We start from the raw sequence: 24879 nt of genomic DNA on the forward strand, positions 1-24879 counted from the left end.
CTGCTATAAATGTTGTTATACATGAATCAATATAATGTGCTGATTTTTAGTACCTTGGGGGTTTATACCAAGCTTCCTTTACTTTTTTAGGCATTATTTCCTTTAGGTCTTCAAATATAATGCACTAATTAAAGGCTGCTTTGAAATCTTTGGCATATCATATGTCTGGGCTCTCTCACAGATAGTTCCTATTGACCCCTATTTCTTTCCATCTCCCAATTGTTGTTGAAACTGGAAATTCTAGATGTTTGGCTTGTTTTTATTGTTGTTTACTTGTTGCTTTGTTTAAAGATGACCATTTTAGTGAAGTCTGTTTTCTCCATAGTTTAAGGCCTTTGATGTGACTCCTCAGAGGATATGATCTGCGGCTAGGCAAACAGTCACCTTGAGATATCAGTGAATCTATCAGGGCTCTTTTTCTCGCTCACAAATCTTGCTATTAACCCTAACCCCTAACCCTCAATTGTTAGCACACCAGCTTGCTGGTTCCACTAATTGCCCTCTGATTACTCTGTTATTTGACAAAGCCTTGGAACATCTATTGCTCCACAGTCTGATCTAATTAAGTTTGAGCAGTGGTCGTTTTTGAGGTCACTCTGAGGTTTGTTTTTACTCCACCAGAGTACTTCTCAGTTATCTCTTTCTCTGGTTGTCTCTGGTAGACTAGCTGATATACCTGAGCAATAAGAGAAACTGTATATCAGATTTGGTGTTAAGCAATTTAGAGGAGATTGGAGCCACCAATCTCCTCTAAATTGCTTAACACCAAAGCCTCCATTGCTTTTGAAAGCATCCATAGGTTTTGTTCCAGATAAAGGTAGTTTTGGGGGAGAGCTTCAGAATTTAAAGACCTTCTCTCTCTCTACAGAATCTCTGGGCCATGGCTCTAGGACTTGGGGCAGAACAGTGGCCAGCTTCTCTGAGTAATTTCCCTGCCTTGCAAACTGAGTAGGGGCAGAAGCTTCTGGTCTTCATGACTTTCCTGAGTGTGGAACTTGTGATCTCTATAAACAAGGTAGAGTGAGAGCAGTTTAGACCCAAGTATTCTCAACTTGCTGCAGTAAAAAAGATTAGTAAAGAAAATTAAAGATCTAAGTAAATGCAAGATGTCCTTTGTTCATGGATTAGAAGACTTATTGTTGAGATGCCAGCACAACCTAACATGAACTACAGATCCATTGTAATCCAAGTTAAAACTGTAACAATGGTTTATGCAGAAATAGAAAATAATCCATCCCAAAATTCAGAAGAATCTCAGAGGATTTCCAAATAGCCAAAATAATCTTCTAATATATTGAACAAAGTTAGAGGATTTATTTTCTGATTTCAAAACTTCCTACAAACCATGTTGATCAAAACAATATAGCAATGGTATAAGACAAACACAGACCAGGGGAATAGAATAGAGAGCCCAGAAATAAGCCCTCACATATGTGGTCAAATGGTCTTCAAGAAGGGAATCAAGACCACTCAGTGGGGAAAGAACTGTATTTTCAACAAATGGTGTTGGGAAAACTAGATATTCATATGGAAAAGAAGGAAGCTAGACCCTTACCTTATACCATTTACAAATGTCAACGTGGATCAAACACCTAAACAGCTAAAAGTCTAAAAGTCTTAGAAGAAAACCTAGGGATAAAGCTTCATGATATTGGATTTGGCAGTGTTTTCTCAGGTATGACACCAAAAACACAGGCAACAAAGAAAAAATAGATGAATTGGACTTTATCAGAATTAAAAATTCATGTGCACCAAAGGATATTATCAGTAGAATTACAAGGCAGCCTATAGAATGGGAGAAATTATTTGCAAATCACATATCCAGAATATATAAAGAGCATCCAAAACCCAACAACCAAAACACAAACAAACGCTGGGCACAGTGGAGCACACCTGTCATCCCAGCCCCTCAGGAGGCTGAGGCAGAAGGACCACAAGTTCAAAGCCACCTCAGCAACTTAGAAGCCTGGGTAACTTAGTGAGACCCTGCCGAATGAATGAATGAATGAATGAATGAATGAATGAATGGGAGGTTGCTCAGTAGTTAAGCACCCCTTTAATCCCTGGTACCAAAAACCAATCAAACAAAGATGAGCAAAGGATTCAAAAAACATTTCTCTAAAATCATATATACAGGTGGCCAGATAAACACATGAAAATATGCTCAATATTATTGGCCATTAAGGAAATGGAGATAAAAACCAGAATTAGATACTACTATATGCTCATTGGAAAATACCATACACACACACACACACACACCTATATGCACATATGTATGAGTGTATATAGACATATATATGTACATACACATACACACAAATATATCCAAAATAATAAGTTTTGTTAAGGATGTGGAGAAATGGGAGCTCTTGCATGTTGGTGAGAATATAAAATGGTACAGCTGCTCTGAAAAACAATATGGCAGTTCTTTAAAAACTTAAAAGTAGAATTACCATATGATCCAGTAATTTAACTTCTAGCTATATACTCAAAAGAGACCGAAACAGATATTTGTATACCCATGATCACAACAGTATTATTTATAACAGCCAAAAAGTAGAAGCAACTCAACTATCTACCAATAGATTAAAAAAAATAAGTACAATGTGATGTATATCTGTAATGAAAAGGAAGCCTTAAAAAGGAAGGAGATTCTGACACATGTTGCAACAGGAGTGAACCTTGAGGGCCTTATGTCAAGTGAAATAAGCCAATCACTAAAGGACAAAACTGGCGAGTCAGCTCGGGGAAGGCATCTAAATCATCAGATTGATGGAGACAGAAAGTAGAATGGTGGTTGCCAGGGACAAGGGGGTAGGAGTGGGGGACAATGCAGAGCTGTCCTTTAATGGGTGTAGAGTTTCAGTTTGGGAAAAGGGAAAGAATTCTGGAGATGAATATTGGTGATAGTGTACAACAACAGTGTGAATGTACTTCGTACCAGAGAACTGTATGCCTAAAAATGGTTAAAATGGTAAATTTTGTTAATCTATATTTTGTTGCAGTTAATGAAGAGAAAGAAGGAAAAGGGGGAACTTCCTCTTCTTTTTTTTTTTTCCCTTCCTACCTGAATAATTCCAAGAGCCTCTTAATGGGGCCCAGCAAGGTTGGCATGTACACCAGTGTATGGGGTGAGGCTGTCATACTAGGCCACAAAGGGTGAAAGGGGAATTCATGTGGGGCAGCCCAGCAATGCTGAGATGTAAGTCTGAGGTCTGAATGGGAGGTTGGCCTAGCCCGGGGTGTCGGGACTCAGGTCAGGGTAGGAGGGCTCCTGAATGGTGGGATGATCTTGCATGAGATATTAGAATACAGTTAGGGTGAGTGGGCCACCACATAGGTGGGCAGAGTCCAGAGACAGAGCTGACCAGGTTGAGGATGGGACAGGGGACAAATGAAAATGGTAGTGGCAGTCAGCATTTTATTTAGAGAATCTTCCATGTTGGGAAGAGAAACACTAAGAAGACGAGTTATATTGAGATCTGTTTCTAATGCCACATACTAGAACAACATTAAAAGCAGATTTAGTCCAAATAAGGAAAGTCTTGTAGAAGTTCTGTCTTCAGATATCTGAAAACCTTGCAAATCAAAGAAATGCTTGTTTTATTTTATTTTATCATATAATTTTATTTCTTAAATTGGAGGAAAGGTATAGAACCAATCTTAATTGAGAAGTGGATTTAGACTCAATAGTAGAAATTTTTTAAAGCTTTTTTTGTTGTTGTTGTAGTTGGATACAATACCTTTTTATTTTATTTATTTATTTTTATGTGGTGTTGAGGATCGAACCCAGCGCCTCGCACATACTAGGCCAGCAGTCTACCACTGAGCCATGACCCCAGCCCAATAGTAGAATTTTTTTTTTTTTAAAGAGAGAGTGAGAGAGAGGGGGGGACAGAGAGAGAGAGAGAATTTTTGACATTTTATTTAGTTTTCAGCGGACTCAACATCTTCGTTTGTACGTGGTGCTGAGGATCGAACCCGGGCCGCACGCACACTAGGCGAGCGCACTACCGATTGAGCCACATCCCCAGCCCAGAAATTTTTAAAATATGATTTTTTAGTTGTAGATGGACACAGTATTTTTATTTATTTATTTATGTGGTGCTGAGAATGAAACACAATGTCTCTCACTTGAGATAAGTGCTCAACTACTGAGCTACAACTCCAGCCCCTCAATATTAGAAAAATTTTGAGCAAACATTGAACAGCCTTGTGAAAAATGAACTTCCTGTCACAAAAGGGAAAGCACAAGGCTAGGAAGTCATCATTATAGCCAAATTCCTGGAAGTGACTCATTTATGGACCTAGGGACCTCCATCTCCCACACATTCCTGGTCTGTTGTTGTATAAGGTTGTTTGAATAGGGAGAAATAGCCCCTGCCAAATCTTGAGTATAGAATGAAATGAATGACCAATTCTTGATTCCAGATCTGCTTAAGATGTTCAGTATTTGAACCGCCTATTGTATAGAAATTGAAGAGGAAAAGACTGAGTACTCATTGGTACTGTTTAGCAGGTTTATGTTTTTATTGTGCTTATCCCAAGTGTAGATTCCTTTGCATTTACAGTGACCAATGTCTCATTTGGTTCCTTCTATATTATTCTAGATTTGGTTCTGTCTGGTTGCATGGCTATGAAAGCCAGTGGTCACAACCGTGTTCGATCTAGAGACCATAGCATGGCACTCACCATTTTTATGCTTCTTATGCAGTGGTGATTTGGGTGGCCAGGCAGTACAGGACTGATCTGCCACATGGATTTCTGCTTTCTCTTAGAACATACTTTTCCCCTAGAGACAGTATATTTGAAAGTAGGGAGAAGAGCAAGATAAGAATTGAGGCATAATTCCCTATGATTTTATATTCATGAAATGAAGAAAACGGAACACCTCTTTCATATGTACTTATTTAGAAAAATGCATTGTCAAAGAAGGGAAAAAATAGATCAGTTGTTAGCAGGTAAGTGAGAAAACAACAGCAGTGTTGGTTCTTGTGACCTGCAAATAAATTCTGACCGTGGAAACAGAAGAGAGGAAAAGACAGATGATAAGGGTTTGTTGAGGTAATGTTCTGAAGACTCTCTGTGGCCTTTATGAAAAAGTTCTTTACCTATTGTCTGTGGAAAGCATGACCCTCCTTAAAATTACTGTCACACTAAAGTATTGCCACATTATGTAAAACATGAAATGGGAATTCAAATAGCCTTGCTAGTTCTGTTTATCCAAAAATAAGACTTCTGTCTTTTCGTATTGGCAATTTTAAACCAAAGTTAAAATGTTCTATCAGTTTGAACAATTCGGCAATAGAAATTGATAATTTACTTCAATTTAAGTCTTTAAATTGATTTTCTTTTTTAAAAAATATTTATTTTTTATTTATTTTTTTAGGTGGACACAATATCTTTATTTTATTTTTATGTGGTGCTGAGAATCAAACCCAGTGCCTCACGCATGCTAGGTGATCCCACTACCACCTGAGCCACATCCCCAGCCCCTGATTTTCTTTTTTAAAAAATATTTTTTAATTGTAGATGAACACAATACCTTTATTTTATTTGTTTTATTTTTATGTAGTGTGCGGGATCAAACCCAGTGCCTCACCGAATGCTAGGCTAGTGCTCTACTACTGAGCCACAACCCCAGCCCAAATTGATTTTCTGTTTTAAAAATTATTTATTTGTTTTTTTCAGCTACATATGACAGTGCAATGTATTTTAACATATTATACACACGTGGAGTATAACTTTCCATTCTTGTGGTTGTTCTTGATGTGGAGTTATACTGGTTGAGTATTCATATATAAGAATAGGAAAGTTATGTCTGATTAATTCTACTCTCTTTCCTATTCCCATTCCCATCCCCTCTCTTCATTCCTCTTTGTCTAATCAAATGAACTTCTGTTCTTTCCCCCTCTTTGTGTACTAGCATCTGCATATCAGAAAGAACATCCAGCCTTTGTTTTTTTTGGGATTGGCTTATTTCACTTAACATGATAATCTACAGTTCCATCCATTTACTGGCAAATGCCATAATTTCATTCTTCTTTATGGCTGAGTAATATTCCATTGTGTGTATATACCACATTTTCTTTATTCATTCATCTGTTGAAGGGCACCTACATTGGTCCCACAGTTTAGCTATTGTGAATTGAGCTACTATAAACATTGATGTAGCCGCTTCATTATAGTATGCTGATTTTAAGTCCTTTGGCTATTTACCGAGGAATGGAATTACTAGGTTAAATGGTGGTTCCATTCCAAGTTTTCTGAGGAATCTCATATTGCTTTCCATAGTGATTGCACCAGTTTGCAGTTCCACCAGCAACACTTATTGTTGCTTATATTCTTAATAATTACCATTCTGACTGGAGAGAGATGAAATCTCAATATAGTTTTAGTTTGCATTTCTCTAATTGCTAAAGATGTTGAATTTTTTAATATATTTGTTGACTGATCATATTTCTTCTTCTGTGAAGTGTCTGTATATGTTTTTTTGGTGTTAAGTTTTTTGAGTTCTTTGTATATCCTGGAGATTAATGCTCTATCTGAGGTGCAGATGGCAAAGATTTCCTTCCATTCTGTAGGCTCTCTCTTCATATTATTGATTGTTTTCTTTGCTGTGAAGAAACTTTTTAGTTTGATACCATCCCGTTTACTGATTCTTGATTTTACTTCTTGTGCTTTAGGAGTCTTGTTGGAGAATTCAGTTCCTAAGCTGACATCATGGAGATTTGGGCCTAGTAAGTGCAGAATATCTGGTCTAATGCCTAGGCCCTTGATCCACTTTGAGTTGAGTTTCGTGGAAGGGGAGAGATAGGGGCTTTAATTTCATTAAATTTCATTTCATGTGGATTTCCAGTTTTTTCAGCACCATTTGTTGAATAGGCTATCTTTTCTCCAACTTATGTTTATGGCACCTTTGTCTAGTATGAGATAACTGTATTTATGTGGATTTCACTCTGTGTCTTCTATTCTGTACCATTGGTCTGCATGTCTGTTTTGGTGCCAATACCATGCTGTTTTTGTTACTACAGCTCTGTGGTATACTTTAAAGTCTGGTGGTGTTATGTTTTCTGCTTCACTTTTCTCACTAGGGATTGCTTTGGCTATTCTGGGCCTCTTATTATTCCAAATGACAAATTGATTTTCAAGTGCTAGAGCAAATGTGCTTTCTTGTGGATGCATGAAACCCAATGTGAGTATATAGAACTAACTAAATTGACCCACAGAATTAAAAGTATTTTGAAGAGAATATAAAATTCCACTTTGGTTCCAGTACAAAGTCTTTAATTCTAACTAAGAATTAGAAAATAATCCCTTTAAAGTTGTTTGCATGATTTATTTATTTTTTTTTTTGGCAACATAGTATGAGTAAAAAATGTATGCTTAGACAGCAGGAAGTGATAGAGGTGGTGAGAGTTCTGGGACAAAGGATATTAAGACAAAAACTTATCAGATGTAGTATAGTATCCTTTAATCCTTATTTTCATGCTGTTTTTCTCTCTGACCCCAGTTGGGGGGGGGAGTCTCTGTTGAGTTACCAAAAATGTTCCTTTTCTGCTTCTTCGTACATGCTTCTTAAAACATGTAAAGACACTCAGGCACAGTGACAACGCCTGTAATCCCAGCTGCTCAGGAGGCTGCGGCAGGAGGATCCCAAGTTCAAAGTCAGCCTGGGCAACTTTGCGAAACCCTGTCTGAAAATAAAACATGTTTAAAAGGGCTGGGGATGTAGCTCAGTGGTCGAGAGCTTCCCTAACATGGGCCAGGCCCTGGATTCAATCCCTGGTGCCATAAATATCAAGATGTGAAGAAAGACTCAACTAAATAAAAGCATGAGCTTTGGAAATTATTATTTTTTTTAACCTATCATCTCATCCCCAGGAATTTACTAAAGGAGAAACATAGGTTCTAGTCTTGAATAGTTTAATTTTAGTCTCATTTTTAAATAAAAATAATTGATAATAGCCTAAATGTCCAATAGCCAAGGAATAACTAGGTAAATTATGATGTATAAAATTAATGTGTCCTAATCTCTGTGATTCATTAAATAAAAATCTGAAGGAAGGGAAAGCAAAATGGGAAGATGCTCCTACCTGACTGGAAAGATGTATGCACAACGTGATTACAAATATGAAGAGAATCTATGTAGTATATGGAAAAATTGGGAAAGGGGAACCAGATGGGTACCCTGAAGGTCTACTTCTCTGTTGTAAAGCTTTGTGTGGCATAAATAAATTTATTTTAAAAAAATGGATCGTGCTGTGAATTGGGGATTTTGCCAAGAAATAGTCTTGAAGCAGCCCTTTAGACAAGTGGCCAAGCGGAGGTTTATGTGCCCACCTCTCATGACCAGAGGTGGACAAAGTTCCACTTCGTCTGCCAGGTAGGTGCAGCTTGTATTCCCGGTGCTGAGAGGTTGCTCTCGCCTGGCAGACCCTCTTTGTAGTAGGCTCCACTTCTCAGCCCCTGACTCAGGGTTACTGCCTGTAATACCTTGAGTCAGCTCAGTAGCCCGGGGTTGAGGTCAGCCCAGTTTTCAAGATTTTACAGCAGAAGTTACTCATATATAAACCATACCTTCCTTAGTTGAAGTCCGAGTAAGTCCTGCACCTCATCAGATGAGCTTTTATTTGTAGTAACTTGGGGGCAGAATCACTTTTTTTTTTTTTTTTTTAAAGAGAGAGTGAGAGAGGAGAGAGAGAATTTTTTTTTTAATATTTATTTTTTAGTTTTCAGCGGACACAACATCTTTGTTGGTATGTGGTGCTGAGGATCGAACCCGGGTCGCACGCATGCCAGGCCAGCGCGCTACCGCTTGAGCCACATCCCCAGCCCAAGGGCAGAATCACTTTTGACTTTCTCTGTAGAAGTCCTTCAGTGCCAGATCTCTGAGTGTCACTCATGGACACTCCTCCTTGTTGCCTAGATGCCTGCGCCCCTCTAGTGGAGCTTGCCCCTGTCTAGCCTTCAGTGCAAGGGCGCCAGTGAACGGCCTGAAAGATCTCACTGGTCACTGGTCAGAGCTGGGTCGCCACCATCACCTCCATCACCATCACAGTCCACCCTGACAGACCCATCCCCACAGCCATTGACCTCACCAGGCCACAGTGCAGGCCTCCTACCTTTCACCGGCTGAGCTCTCAAGTGTCACCTACCCAGAAATCTTTTCAGACTCCCTGTCACCAGGCAGCAAACACGCAACTCCCTAGTTGGAGCATTAACAGTCCTGCCAGTAGGTGCCACCTTGTTTTCCTTGTCATATCTTCTATGCTTTCTGCTCATGCAGATCTCTGTGCTATGGGACTTCTATGTCCCTTGTCCTAAGGGTCATGAGGGCATTGCCTAAAATATTCCTCAGGCCATTTCTACAGACAGAGAAGCTGTGCTTTCTGGATTGGTGACAGAGAGGCCTTTTCCAGTTGTTGTGCACTAAATACCAAGGGCACAGTACTTCATGCCAAATTGGGCTTCTGTGGCTCTGTCTTATTTGACATAAGTACATACTCTTGGAGAATGAAGGTGGCCTTCGACAAGGAACTTGCTCATGACATTAATGACTGTTAAAACAGAATAGAGCCTTATCTGTGGCCGTAGTTATGTTTCCGTTCATGCTCTGCTGAAATAGCGTTTGTGCCGAGTGTGAGCCAGGGAGAGTGCGAGTGAGCACGGGCGCAGCCTGACATTTACAAGGGAAGAGGCGGACAATGAGTGCATTGGCGGGTTGTCGCAGTTTCTGTTTTCTTTATATCCTTTATCCTCAAATTGCAACCTCCCCCTCATCTAGTTCCTTAAAAAATGTGATACTTTAGGGAATTTTTGTCGTAGGCCTCCATTAGGACATTGAAGCTTTCTTTTCCCCCATAGCAACAAAAGGCAAGAATTGTGTTCTTGATTTTGAGAGGTGGGGCTGCTCAGATACTTGTACCCATGGCTAATGGTTATCATCCAACAGTCGCATAGCCAGGAATTGGGTTTTCATGTTCTGAAAATAAAAATGTAAAATTAAATGTCTTCTGATACTGTGCCAGCTCTAAAAATGTCTTTATTTGTTCTAGCCAAGTGTTTCTTAAATAATTAGATCAAGAAAACATCAAGGGGAACTTGGGTATGAAAAATGGAATAATCTTTAATAATGTTGTAAAGTATTCAGTATATTTTTTATTACAGTTAACTTTTTATCTGCCCTGTTTCAAAGAAGACTGGAAGTGATTTTTTTTCTTTAAATATCAAGACAAGGCTTGAAAGGAATAATAGAATTTAAGCTTTTTAATGTATGTAAAAGGCAGTGTTTGCATCATAAAGACATTTTTCTAAGTTCATTACAATATTTTGGGAGTAGTTCTCTGAGCAGTCAGATCCTTAAGTGTATTTGAGAAACAAAATAGAGTAATCTAGATTGAGGGATAATCTCTTTAAAGTGCATCTTATTCTTCCCCATATTTGAACAATTTGTCCAAAATGCAATCCGTTCATGTAAGATTTTTGCCTGTTCAGATCTAAGTGGGAATCAGTAGTTTCTTTGTTGGTTACTATGGAAACGAGTCAGCCTATCCTGAATAGCTCTTAGATCACACAGAATGTTGCCTGTGTCTCAGTGTACTTCCTCCCTGAGCAAGTCAGGGCTGGATTCTCTCTGCCTCCAACTCTTGCCCCTGTGGAGCCAGCACCATGCAGGTGCAGGGTGCGCCCCGGAGACCCTCAGCCGTGCACTTCCTGAGCTCCTTTCTGCAGGGCCGCCGGCACTCTACTTCTGACCCGGTCGTGAGGCTGCAGCAGGCACGCCGTGGCTCTGGCTCTGTCACAAAGCTGCTGTCCTCCTCTTCTCTCCAGGTGATGGTGGCTGTGTCCTCTGTCAGCCGAGCCGAAGAGAAACCAACTTTCTCAGAGAGGAAAAGTAAACTGTCTTTCTTCTAATAGATTGTTACACCTTTGTATCTAAATTTAAGAATTTGAGTAGACTCTTATATTTACGCCTTTTCAAATATTGACAATTGTACATTTTACTTTTTACTGTTAGGCTAATAATTTGAGTGAGTATGTAAGAGGAGATAAAATGATTGAGTGTTTTCTGTTTTTTCCATTAAAAATGTAGTTTTAAACAAAGCATCCCCTTGAAAAGATTTGCTCTTAAAATTTCTTCCTCTTCATTACCAGTTTAATGTGTGTATAGGAAAGCTTTTTTAATATTGGATGAAGGGGACTTAGCACTAGCTCTTACATCTATGATGCTAAGATGAAACAGGAACTATTCCCCATGTTATCAGTTCCATTTGGAGACTGGGATTTTGAGTCTTCCCTCCTCGTATGTTCTAGGAAATTCAGAACGTCCAACACCGAAATATACAAAAGTGGGAGAGCGTTTACGGCATGTCATCCCTGGACACATGGCGTGTTCCATGGCATGTGGTGGTAAAGCATGCAAGTATGAGAATCCAGCCCGCTGGAGTGAGCAGGAGCAAGCTATTAAGGGTATTTACTCGTCCTGGTAAGTGATCCTGTGGGTCTCCAGTAGCTGTATAGGATAAAGGAAGGAGGACGCCTGTGAGCTGACAGGCAGGGGAGTGGAAGGGACAGTGTGGGCTTTGAACCTAGGGGACCTCGCCACCATCTCTTGCTTTGCTTCTAGACCAGCTGTCGGATCCTGGCCTGCTCGACTTCAGTTTCTCATCTATGAGATGGAAAGAGTTAAGCCAAAACCATAGGGGTTTGTTTTTCAATTAAGAGAAATGATGCACATAACATATCTTAAATAAATGGGTAATTAGCTCTTAAATTTCAGAAATTACTAGAAATAATAAAAATATTCAGCTGTAAATTTGAGAAAATTTTGAGGTACACATGTAGTTCTTCAGTTTTATACAGGTAAGTTTTAGCCTTACTTTTATTTTGTTCTTATATTCCGTGTGAAAGAACATATTTTCACACAAATACTCTTCAGTCTGCCTTATTAAAGTGGCAGAAGTTGTCAGCTCAGTAGACAGCCTAAGATGCTTGCATTGTTTCTGATGTGTAAGTACAATTAATATCATTCTTGAATCATACTGCCTTTTTATGAAGTAACAATAAACTAGTCAGGTATACCTTTTCTGATATAGTGACATCTGAAATTAGAATAATCAAATCACATTTGAAACATACTTAGGGAAATTAAAAGAATTCTAGGGCTGGGGTGGCTCCGTGGCAGAGCGCTTGCCTAGCATGTATGAAGCACCGGGTTCGATCCTAAGCACCATGTATCAATAAATAAAATAAAAGTCCATTGACAACTAAAAAAAAAATTTAAAAAAAAGAATTCTAATCATGAGTTACTTTATACATCAAGAATTCATGTTTAAATTAGATATTTGTTAACCAACTTATTGGACTTGTACCCTGCAGAGTTTCCTGTTGGATTTGCCAGGTACATTTATGGTGACTTAGTCTGGGTCCACTGTCTTTCTTGTTCTCCCATATACAGATCCAGCACTGCCATGCTAATGTATGATGAAGCAAAATGTTATTCCTGAGCCATAGTCAGCCAAGTAAATTGGTAGTAATATAGTTTGGGCTTTATTATTGACTAAACCACGTGAGTCTTTTTCACCTCTGCTGTTTTTACATTCCATCTCTCTCATTTTTTACTAAGTTCTAGTAAATATGGGGTATCCCAAACCTTTAGGGTCAGTGTCAAATCTTACACATTTTTCCATAGGGGAGCTATCTTTTTAGATCCCTCCCTGGTAATCTCATGTCTCTGTCACTCCTCTGAGATTCACATGACTCACAGCTTACTATAGACTATATATCTTTTACCAGGCCACTACTGAGAACTTTGAACAGAACAGAGTAAAGACAGAGACCTGACATGAGTGATAGCTGTTTATTGGGCTTCTGTCCAGTCATTCATTCATAAACATTCATTTGGCTATGAACCAGGCACTGCACTGGATGCTTTCAAATTATTAGCACTTGTTTTCATAAAACTCTTGTGAGTTTTTAGTGCCATTTTATTGATGTTCCAGAGAGATTAATTTGCTTGCTTAACAACTAGATGGTAGAAAAGGCAACATTTAAGCCAGGCCTAACTGACTGGAACCCATAATTTTTGCTGAATTAATAACTCAGCATTTATTTATAACCATAGGCTAGGATTTGTGCTAAAGACTTTGTGTCCAGATCATGTCAAATTCTCACACCAACCCTGTGAAGCAGACATTATTCTCCCCGCTTAATACCTTAGTTAACTGAGGTTTAGTTACTGGAGTGCAGAAGTGCCTCCTGGTTGGCCCTCCTCATTTAGTCACTAACCATTGGGTAGCTAATCAAGACTGTTACCTTTGCCATTAGCTGAGGTTTCTCCATCATGCCACTGGAATCTTTCGAGAGTTCTTGGAGATACTTTGTTCATAAATACTTTATGTCCTGAATTTTTTTTCTGGGAAGTGCAATGCCAGATTTATATAAGAATATTCTTACAGGGTTTCAGAAATCATAGGAGAAGAACCATATCTCAGTCCTTTGAGGTTGACATTCTGGGTTCTGTGCACCATTTCCTTCCCTGTCTGCAGGATCACTGACAGTATCCTGGCCATGGCTCGCCCGTCATCTGAGCTTCTCGAGAAGTACCACATCATCGAGCAGTTCCTCAGGTGAGACTGCATCTCTCACATGCTGTAGTGTGCAGATTCACTTGTTGCACGTGCCTTCAAGTAAAAAAGTGCTTTTGTTTTAAAAATAGTCACTGAAGAGCTTCTTTTAAAAGAAGTTAAAAGTTTGGGAAGCAATTAATGTTTATTAATGCCAGAGATGATTTTTTTTAAAAGCTCCAGCTCACAGTATGACTAATTGCTTTTTTCTTTAAGTCATGGCATAAAAACAATCATCAACCTGCAGCGCCCTGGTGAGCATGCTAGCTGTGGGAACTCTCTGGAACAAGAAAGTGGCTTTACATACCTTCCTGAGACGTTCATGGAAGCTGGCAGTAAGTTCCTTCCTACCTTCCTCTCTGTGATTTTGCAGCACCAGCACTCAGAGACCTTTGTTGGCTAGGCTCTTAAAAGGTGATAGAAATAAACATGGCATTGTAGCACGGCTCATAGAAAATGAAGATGGGCTAACATTGACCCTAAATGATGCTTTCATTCTTTGGGATTGTTTTGCAATACAGTGTTTCTTGTTTCTGGGAGAGGGACGTCGGGAGGACACCCTGCAGGATAAGGCTTCCATTCAGCTGATGCCTGCAGCGTGTCCGACGCGATGCTGCTGCCTCATTTCATCCTCACAGAACGACTTAGAGTTGCGTAATATAGTTGTTATCTCTGTTTTATACTAGAGTCCACAGAGGCCTGGAAGGTTACTGATTTACCCGACATCACACAGCTTAGAAATGGCAATAAGTATTAGAAGCTGGACATGTTCCTAATTTTACTGCTGCCAGCCCTGCCTCCAGAAGGATATTCTTGTGGCAATCACAGAGGCTCCTCAGTCACAGGAACTTTGAGATAGAATCCATTCAGTGCATGTTATTTAAACCAGGTTGAACTGGAAAAACGTGCAGTCTTAGAATTTGTTTTTAAGATGCGTGTGTCTAGCTTTTTAAATTCTGGATAGAAAACCTAAATATACTATCTTTAGTCATTTATCAGTCATTCAGATACGTACATTTCTGTGTTTAGACAGGAATGAATGCTTTACCTCCACTGGGGGGTCATAGATTTTATTAATTTATAATTCTACTTTTTCTTAATTCCTAATGGCTGAGTGTCGGCAAGAAATGTCTTAAGTGATACAGAATGTGAGAGAGGTTAACAAATTTAACTGGAAATGTAAAGGGGCCTGTAAGTCTAGTGAAATCTATGTGCTTTATATAGCTGCATACTTTCCATGATTCACTCATTTTCTTCGAAAGTTTTTGCAAGTATTTTTTTCTTTATGTTAATTTGTTTTGCCTTTCTCTTTTCCAATGCCCAGTTTATTTCTACAATTTTGGATGGAAGGATTACGGTGTAGCATCTCTCACCACCATCTTAGATATGGTGAAGGTGATGACGTTTGCCTTACAGGAAGGAAAAGTAGCCATTCATTGTCACGCAGGGCTTGGCCGAACAGGTAAATTCTAGGGGGTGGTTTTATTATCTTGTAGGCATTTAAATATATAAGGAATAAGATTTCCTATTTATTTAAAAAAATAAATATTTTTTAGAATCCTATCAAAGCTTTGGTGTCAAATGGAAAACGTGAATAAAATATATTCACAATATCTTTTTTTTTTAAAGAGAGAGAATTTTTCAATATTTATTTTTTAGTTCTCGGCGGACACAACATCTTTATTTTATTTGTATGTGGTGCTGAGGATCGAACCCAGCGCCCCGCGCATGCCAGGCGAGCAGGCTACCGTTGAGCCACGTCCTCAGCCCCCCTCTTAAATGGGTAGTTACAATAACCGCACGTTGGGAAGAGTGTTTTCTGAATGACTTAGAGCTGAAAACCTAGCATATTTGAACAGATTTCTAAGATTACTTACATGCCCCCTCTGTTTTCTTTTAAAGAATAACAACACATTTTGATACATAATGTCTTTTTTATCTGTAGATTTTTCTTAACCAATAATGAAAATAGCAAGCATTGTTTCACCTACTACTTTCTAAGAGTTTTTTATTTGCCCTCTTTTAAACTTTTATCAACCGTATAAGCAGAAGAAACTGCAGTTTCAGAAAAGTTAAGCAATTTGCTGCTTTAGTGTTTGCATCTATGACTGCTTACTCCAGAGTCATGTGCTCTCTGCTTTTAGAGGTGTAAGGATGTGTTTAAAAAGAAGAGTCAATTTTTTACATAGAATTCTGTATAGACATTAGTGATTTTATTTAAAAATTCAGTAGAATCTATTATATTGCTGGTCTGAGGGCAGCAATAAAGGCCTTGGGTTGATATCTTCATTGTCACATGGCTCAGTCTGATCGAACACCTGCAGCTCAGTTCCGCCACAGGGTACCATATACCTGCTTGAGGATTTCCCATCTTCCTAGAGTACCCTGAGAGGTCGGACTCTGTTCTGATCAAGATGGTTAGCTCTTAGGGTCAAGCTGACATGTCTGCATCCCTAGACATTTCGCCCGATAGCTCTGCAGATACTTTATCCTTGCACTAAGGATCTGCCAGTGTCTCAGTGAAAAAGATATATTGTACCTTACTTCAAACCAGGGAGCAAGCAGCTTTCAGAGGTTGGTTTCCTATGTAAAAAAATGTTCACGAACTTGTGAATTTCATAGGTATCTTTGATTTGCCTTTTACTGAATTATTAGTTATTATATTTAAAATGATTGATAATTACCTTTTCATTAGTTACTCATCTTAATTAGATCCATAATATGTACATTGGCAAAGCTGGCTTATAACAAAACAGTTATATCATGGTCTGGAGAAAAATACAGATTAGTATAGACATAGTTTGGAAGAAAGATTGTCAGGAAGAAAAGTAGGCAGTGGAGGTGAATAATCTCCAAAGAGATATCCGAATAAGGAGAGCACTGCGGTGGAGCATTCTGGTGACTGATGGCAAAGATGGTAGGGGTTCAGGTACCAAATGGTTGGATGGACAGAGCTGTTCAGAGTGGAAAACAGGAGCAGGACTTGCTTTCTTGTGTGTTGGAGTTGGGCAGAAGGATGGCGGATAGGCCAGATCCCAGCTCGCTCAGCCATGCCTTTCCTGCTGTGTGCTTCTTCACCTGCCAGCTCTGTGTTCACCCATCCTTGGGGTTTGCAGGTGACTCATCACAGGGAGGGACAACCACACAGACAGGTAAATAAAGTTTATTCAATAAGAGAAGCACAATAAATGCCTGTGCACAAATTGCGAAGTTATCCTGGTAATTTCCCTTCAAATGTGCCTGTGTTCATGTGACTTCGTAACATGTATTCAAGTTTTAAATCTTCAGAGAGGGATAAATAAAATAAATGAAACCATAAGCTTTTCTAATACCCATCTTCCCTTCTTCACTATTTAGGTGTTTTAATAGCATGTTATTTAGTTTTTGCAACAAGAATGACTGCTGACCAGGCAATTATATTTGTGCGGGCAAAGCGACCCAATTCCATACAAACCAGAGGACAACTGCTGTGTGTACGGGAATTTACTCAGTTTCTGACTCCTCTCCGCAGTATCTTCTCTTGCTGCGATCCCAAAGCACATGCTGTCACATTAGCCCAGTACCTAATTCGCCAGCGTCACCTGCTTCATGGTTATGAGGCACGACTTCTGAAACATGTGCCAAAAATCATCCACCTGGTCTGCAAACTGCTGCTGGACTTAGCTGAAAACAGGCCAGTGGTGATGAAGGACATGTTGGAAGGACCTGGACTCTCTGCTGAAATTGAGAAGACCATGTCTGAGATGGTCACAATGCGGCTGGATAAAGAGTTACTGAGGCACAGCAGTGATGCCTCAGACCCATTTAACCCTACTGCAGTGGTGGCAGAGTTTGAGAATCAGGATGTGATTCTTTCCACCGATCAGGAGTTTGACCCCCTTTGGAAGAGGCGGAATGCTGAGTGCCTTCAGCCGCTGACTCATCTGAAAAGGCGACTCAGCTATAGTGACTCCGACTTAAAGAGGGCGGAAGCTCTCCTGGAGCAAGGGGAGACTCCATGGACCGTGCCTGCGAAGAACCTGCTGGGCCACAACCTCCAGCAGCAGAAGCCCGCCAGACACTGTTACGTCCCACCATCTCCAGAGCTAGAGTTGCAGAAGGAGGCATTGGTTCGCAACACGTTTTCTTTCTGGAATCACTCTAAGTGTGGAAGTTTGGAAGGACCCAAGGATAGTGAATCACCGCGTTTCTGTAGGAGAGACATTCCAAAGGAAATGCAACGAAGTCGAACCTTCTCTGTGGGTATTTCAGGCTCATGCAACCCCGGGGAACCAGTTACATCCAACTTTGCAAATGTCCATCAGGATGCAAATCCTTCTCATCAGCGAGTGGCCCACTGTCGTGAACCACACAGTGGGTGGGGCCCAGGCTCTGTGGAGGAGGAGGGCAGGACTTGCTGCAGCTCTCCAGACTGTGGCTTCAGTCCCAAGACACAGTTCTTGGTTGAAACCCAGGACAGCAAAGGTCTATCTGAAGCAGTGCCACGTGCTGACTTGCCGTCTGAATTGAGTGTTGACGCAAGGAGGATACTGGCAGCCAAAGCCCTGGCAAATTTAAATGAGTTTGTAGAAAAGGAGGAGGTGAAAAGGAAGGTAGAAATGTGGCAGGTATTTGAATTTCATTTAATTATATATGCTCAGGAAATAGTTATGTCAAAGCAAAAATATAATACATTGTTGTAAATTTATTTGTTATAAAAATGTGGAGACATGTTTATGTTATACTTAACTTTTGAACTTTAGGTTTCCCAGATCTGACATGATAAAAGTGACAGGGTGGTTGTGGGGTTTCATTTAAATCTCTGTGCATGAAGGTACTTAGTTCACCCAAGGCATTGATGCTGCTAGCTTCCTTCTCACTGGGTTTGTGGGAACAGCCAGCCTTAAGAAGATGGCGTTAGGAACTGAACCGAAATCTCTCTAACCTGGGGCCTGGCACAGAGCCACACTGAGAATCACTGACCTAGAGACATAAATAATATCCCAAATCTCATTGGCACTAGGGTTAATTAAGCCTGCCCATGTGGCCTCTTCTCCTTCAGACTTGCTGATCCCTCTCCAGCACGTGAGGCCAGCACTCAGGAGAGCAAACAGGAATGACCACAGACCACCACGATGCTGTTAGTTTTATCTGAAGGGAGGACTTTTAGGTCCCTTTCTTGACTTTTATTTAAATTAGAATGTGAAATTTTAATCTTAATTCCCCTTTGTGTTATACTTTCACTAGAAAGACAGTCTTAAGTTGGCTGCACTCTTTGCCCTAAATGATTCAAGGCCTGGTCTAAAGAAAAGATGGGCATTATAAACCCAGTTATCAGAAACAGGCAAACCGCCCCAATATGGAACTGACTTGAGACTCTTGACCAGTGAAAATCTTTACTTATCAGCCCATAATCTACTTTAATAATTACTCTTCCTATTTAAAAAAATATTTTTTAGTTGTAGTTGGACACAAGACTTTTTATTTATTTGTTTGTTTATTTTTATATGGTACTGAGGATCAAACCCAGGGCCTCGTACATGCTAGGCGAGCACTCTACCACTGAGCCAAAACCCCAGTTCCTTGTCTTAATACAATATTAATTAAAGAAAACATGTAAATTTCTACGAGTTCTAGTATCTCTTCAGATGCAGAGGCATTAAAATTAATTTTGAAGCTATGTGATGGGAGAGAATTTTGATAAAAGTTCATCTTTGTTTAATAAATAGTTAAATGTATTATTTTCTTCCAAGATGAATTGTTTTCTTTATTTTATACTGCAAACTGAAAAACTCTTCCATTCAATCCATAAGCATTTCCTGCTTACGTGTGTTACTGTGTCAAGAGTTAATAAGCAAGAGAGTCTTCCATTTTAGGTAAAGAATGTGGCACCCCCACCACTGGGGGGCCAAGTGCCTGTGTGAGCTACACCTGTACTGATGAGGTCAGCACTTGGTTTGGGCAGACTATTTCAACAAGTAATATGTACAAAAAGCATTTTCTAGAGATGAACATAAACCTTTGAGATAGTTCCCCTCCCCCATCTTTTTTCCTTTTTAGATTTTATTTTTGGTCTTTCTGTAATTTAAAAAAATTAGTTACATTCTGGAAAAAAGAAACATTATTTGAATAGTATACTGCTACCTGTGCCTATAATAGGCCCTTTCATGTATATTAGTGCATGTGATTTTCACAGAAATCCTATGAGGCAAATGATATTATTTATAGATTCCTTGTTAATCTTATGAATTAGGTGTCACAGGTGAGGAAATTAGGGGTCATAGAGGTTAAGTGACTTGCTCAAAGTTGTATGGCTTGAGAACTGAGAGTGATGACGGGTGCAGCCACGTGTGTAATATTTTCCATTATGTCCTTATGTCTTCCTCCCCCTACCGGAAAGCCTGTGGGAGGCTGGTAAAGTAATCATTTCCCTGAGAAGGCTCTTGAGTAGAATCAGTTCTGTCCAGCTTGTTTCCTCATGAGCTGCATAAAGCTGAATCAAAAGCTACTGTTATATACATGATCTGTGGGATGGCAAGGAATGCAGACAACTAAATGACTGGTTTATTTAAAGAAAACCCAGTACCGGAGAGTCTCTGTGGCACAGCAGGCACAGCTGGAGTGAGGCAGATGAGGTGGAACCCCTCCTCTACCGTCTTCCAGCTTTGCAGCTCCCAGGCAGGTTACTTCATCTCTTACTTGTATCTGTGAGTAGCCTCCCTGTGGAACTGCTGTGAAAGTCAGAGATGACTTATGGTTCATGTTCACAGTTAGTAGGCTGCAAATATCAGATAGGTGAAAATGGGTAAATTATTAACACTATTACTGCAAAACTACATTTGATTTACTAAAACATAAGTGTGATCCCCATCAGAAATTAATTCAAATTCTATTTCACTTTTATCCAGCCCTCTGTGAGGTCAAGTTTTAAAATCTCAAGCTCAAGTTGTCTCCAGGTATTTGTAGTATTAGCAGGGCTGCCTAGTTTATATTCACTCTAGAAAACTCCAGGATGCATAGCTTGTTGTTTGGTAAATTTTATATAGAATTCTAAAAATAAATACATATTTCACACTTAACCAATTTGCATTCACTCTGAAGTCTTAAGCAAAAGCTTTGCCTGAGATCCCGGGTTAATTTTCAAATGTCCCCTTATTTTTACTTTTTCATCCGCCATTCTGCTTCCTTGCAATCAGTTCTCTGTTTTGTTCATATGAAAAGGAAGGCTCCGTCTTCCTGAACTGCCTGTGTGGTCAGCCCCAGCACGTATGAGGCAGGCTGTGACCTCCACAGAAAGAGACTGAGGCTTCAAGAAGTTCCCTAAGTTACCTCAGTGCCTCCACCTGGATGTGTAGGGGCCGGGGGGTGATCCTAGATCACACCCCAGAGCCTGAGCCTTCGCTCTGCTGAGCAGCCTGTGCATCCACGTCAGCCCACGCACCTTTCTTCCTTGTCTCTGTGTCTGTCTCTATCTTTCTTTCTCTTCCTTTTTAGAAAGAACTAAATTCCCGAGATGGAGCTTGGGAAAGAATATGTGGTGAGAGAGATCCTTTCATCCTATGTGGTTTGATGTGGTCTTGGGTGGAGCAACTGAAGGAGCCTGTAATCACCAAAGAGGATGTGGACATGTTGGTTGACAGACAAGCAGATGCTGCCGAAGCCCTTTTCTTATTAGAGAAGGTAAAGTCGCTGCTGGACCAGCTAATGAGTTTCACAGGCTAAAAAAATCCATTATAAAAGGCGAACTCATATAAAATCTCATAGCTAGGTCTAAATTAATAGTTGTTCTAAGGTAAGAGAAGAAACTGAAGACTGAGGATGTAGCTCAGTACTTTCGTAGTGTGTGCAAGGTCCTAGGTTTCAGCCCTAACAACTGCAAAAAAAAAAAAGAAAAAAATTAATCTATAGCATAAATGTTTAGAAAATACAAAAAAATAAAGTGGAAAAATGTCCATAATCCTAGAAGAGTCATTAAATATTTTCAAATCTTTTATCATACTTATTTTGATTTAATAAAATTAAAAAAAATATTTTTTGGCTGTCAATGGACCTTTTTTTTTTAGTTATTTATATGCAGTGCTAAGAATTGAACCCAGTACCTCATACATGCGAGGCAAGCATTCTACCATTGAGCTACAACCCCAGCCCACAATAAAAATTATTTTAACATACAATTTTATATTTCATTTTTGCTTAAAAGTATACAAGTAGTATAAGCTTCTCATAAAAATTGGCTGCAGTGGATGTGTGGGGTTCTCAATCAGGGATATGTCATTAACCTCCTTTTCATAGCTGGGCATCTGTTTTGACTTATGTAGTATGAACATGTATATGTGAAAACTATGAGTAGGTTGGAATATACACTCCTTTGTATTTTTAAAAAGGGGTGATATATATATGTATTGACACATATGCATATATATATATATATAAAATTTATATATTATAAAATGTAGAAGAATGTGAAATGAAAAGAAACTAGTTGTAGTGGTTGCATTCAGAGAAGGACATTAGGGGACAGTGGATCTGGGAAGGAAGGGAAACTTTTCATTTACAATACTTTCATACAATTTAGTATTTTAAACAATATAAAGATACTAAAATTTCTGTTAAAAATAAGTTTTTGTTTCAGAAAACAATGTTATCCCATAACAACCTTGAGTTACTTGGTGCAATGTCTCATTGTTTTCAGAATGTCTCATTGTTTCCAAATCTCCACTAAAAATCTGACTACACACACACAGACGTACCCTCACAAACATGCATGCACACAGAGACAGCACACAGTTGTGTGATGCAAATCTTTTAAGAAAAGATTTTTCCTGTATCTGGAGTCCTTTTCTTAGGGTATTTTTGTTTGTTTGTTTCTTTGTTCCTTTGTTGTTGTTGTTTTTTTTCCAGTAGTTGAATTTCAAAGATAAAACAGGAGAGAGAGACAGGAGATGAACCTTTGTGTGGCAGCTGTGGGCCAAGCCCTTCAGGATGTCATTGCCCTGGCTCTTCTGTTCTTCTTGATAGTGCTTGGAGATAGAGGACTCCCCTTACAAACAAGGCAAGGTGGAGCAGCTTGCTAAGGGTCCTGGCAGGTGTCACAGCAGGATTCAGACTCAGATCTCCTTGGCACAAACCCATGCAAGCTCTGCCAGTCGAGCTCTGTCACACCTGTTTTATCATAATTCACCCAGCCCCTGTGTAGAACATTTATATTATTTCAGGTTCTTTATTTCATAAGTATCACTGAATTGATAATTTCTGTTTGCAGGATTTTCTGTATTTCATATTTTGCTCTTAGATTTCTAGAAGTTGAAACTGGTGGGTTACTCCTTGGATATGTATTGTTCAGGTGATGGAGCATCTCCCAGCTGTCAAGTCAATGGACCCATCCTTATAAGTCTCACCTCCTCAGGCTGGGGGCTGTCTCCCTAAGTACCGCTTCAAGGGGCTGGCCTCTCACTTTCTGCATCTGCTAACCTCTCCCTGAAGCATCTGCAACAGGCTGGACACACAGGTACTAATTGCCTGGTGCCACCTGATTAGTGCACAGGTCACCGTGATGTGTCAGCATCTACTAGCCAAACCAAAATGATTGAATCCAGAAACAGCAAGAAGGAAAAAAATCTATTCAGTACACTGCAGGAGAAACATTTGTTTTCTGCACTGATCTTCAGTTGTACTTTTGTACAGTAGCTAACTAGTTTTGCTAATGTACCCTGAAAGGTTTTCAGATTATATTAATATAACAGAAAATACTTAGTAAATACTTTTTTTTTGTATTTTGCCCTTTTTTTAAATTTGTAGTTGGACAAAATACCTTTATTTTATTTTTGAGAATTGAATTGAGGATCGAACCCAGGGCCTCACACATGTTAGGCGAGCAACTACCACTGAGCCACAACTCCAGCCCCTCCTGGTAGATACTTATTTAATCACTTTATGATTGTTTTTTGAGTTGACTTGTTGAGGCTTTCCCCCCCCCCCCTTTGGTACTAGGGATTGAACCCAGGGCTCTCAAACACTGAGTTACATCCCTAGCCCTTTTTTAAATATCTTATTTAGAAACAGGGTCTCTCTAAATTGCTTAGAGCCTCGCTAAGTTACAGAGGCTGGCTTTGAACTCATAATCCTCCTGTTTGCAGCATTTTTCAAACAACTTTTTGTTTTCAATTTCTGCAAATGCAGGGACAGCACCAGACTATCCTTTGCGTGTTGCATTGTCTAGTGAACCTGCAGACAATTCCCATGGAAGTGGAGGAAGCTTGCCTTGCCCATGCCATTAAGGCTTTCACTAAGGTGAGTCCAACTCTTCCCACCCCTTTTCCACACTACAGATCAGCATCATCTTTGTAGATTAGGAATCCAGAAGTCACCTTCCTCCTCTAATATAAACTGTCTAGCTGTGTTTCCCCTTAATGGAAATGTGTTTGGCATTTCTATAAGTAGTTACAGAGCTGGAGCCAAAAAAATTAAAGTTTCCAGTGATATTAGGAAAAGCTAACTGGGGCTTTTTTGAAAGAGATTGTTTTGGAACAAAGAGCTTTTATATAGAAGAAAGGAGAAACAATCGGGCATTAAAATTTTTTAAGTCATATGCCTATTAGGAGTCAGAGAACTTTTTCTTGTTGAGCCAGTTCTACCTTGGGTTTAAACAAGAAACCATCTATTGAGAATTAAACATCACCATACCTGATTCAGTACTATGTCCTGATTGGCAAATCCTAAGCAAAGATTCAAAAAAATATTTCCTTTCTGTGCACATCCTTTTGGCTTGCAGCCAGGTTCATGCCATGAGAGAACAGTACCTTTGCATACTTTGTTTGTTATCTATCACATGTTGTATGAAAATGTTATTAAACAGAAAACTCAGCTTTTGAATGATAACATCTGTGGTAAGCATTGATGATACGAGCACGTTTACTACTTGTACTCATTCAGACATTCTTCATTTTTTTTTTAAAGAGAGAGAGAGAGAGAGAGAGAGAGAATTTTTTAATATTTATTTTTTAGTTTTCGGTGGACACAACATCCTTATTTTTTATTTTTATGTGGTGCTGAGGATTGAACCCAGCGCCCCAAGCATGCCAGGTGAGTATGCTACCACTTGAGCCACATCCCCAGCCCACATTCTTCATTTTTAATATTTGTCCAATCGCCTTCCCTTCAGCTCTTTCTAAAGTGATATCCTTGTTGCTGGCTCCCTTGTTCCTTCTCAGAGTTTTATGGCACTAAGCACTCAACATACTTGCAGTCTGTTTTCCGCAACTCACATGGT

At 39.5% G+C, this 24879-nt stretch overlaps 1 protein-coding gene across 6 annotated transcripts in view; it reads left to right on the plus strand.

Annotated features, from left to right (window-relative positions):
- Ptpdc1 (protein tyrosine phosphatase domain containing 1) overlaps positions 1 to 24879 on the plus strand; it is a 73377-nt gene that overhangs the window by 41952 nt on the left and 6546 nt on the right. Inside the window, exons 2-9 of one of the 6 annotated variants that reach the window (XM_040271315.2) lie at positions 10837 to 10900; positions 11320 to 11491; positions 13554 to 13634; positions 13848 to 13966; positions 14956 to 15093; positions 16989 to 18238; positions 21105 to 21290; positions 23790 to 23900. In XM_040271315.2, coding sequence (XP_040127249.2) covers positions 10840 to 10900; positions 11320 to 11491; positions 13554 to 13634; positions 13848 to 13966; positions 14956 to 15093; positions 16989 to 18238; positions 21105 to 21290; positions 23790 to 23900 — 2118 coding nt within the window. In that variant the 5' untranslated portion in view covers positions 10837 to 10839. Of the gene's footprint in view, positions 1 to 781; positions 10901 to 11319; positions 11492 to 13553; positions 13635 to 13847; positions 13967 to 14955; positions 15094 to 16988; positions 18239 to 21104; positions 21291 to 23789; positions 23901 to 24879 lie in introns of those variants that run through there. The other 5 variants (XM_078030624.1, XM_005342288.5, XM_078030625.1 and 2 more) reach the window with 5 other exon arrangements.

Source organism: Ictidomys tridecemlineatus, chromosome 13 (assembly GCF_052094955.1).
Source record: "Ictidomys tridecemlineatus isolate mIctTri1 chromosome 13, mIctTri1.hap1, whole genome shotgun sequence".
NCBI classification, from domain to species: Eukaryota; Metazoa; Chordata; class Mammalia; order Rodentia; family Sciuridae; genus Ictidomys; species Ictidomys tridecemlineatus.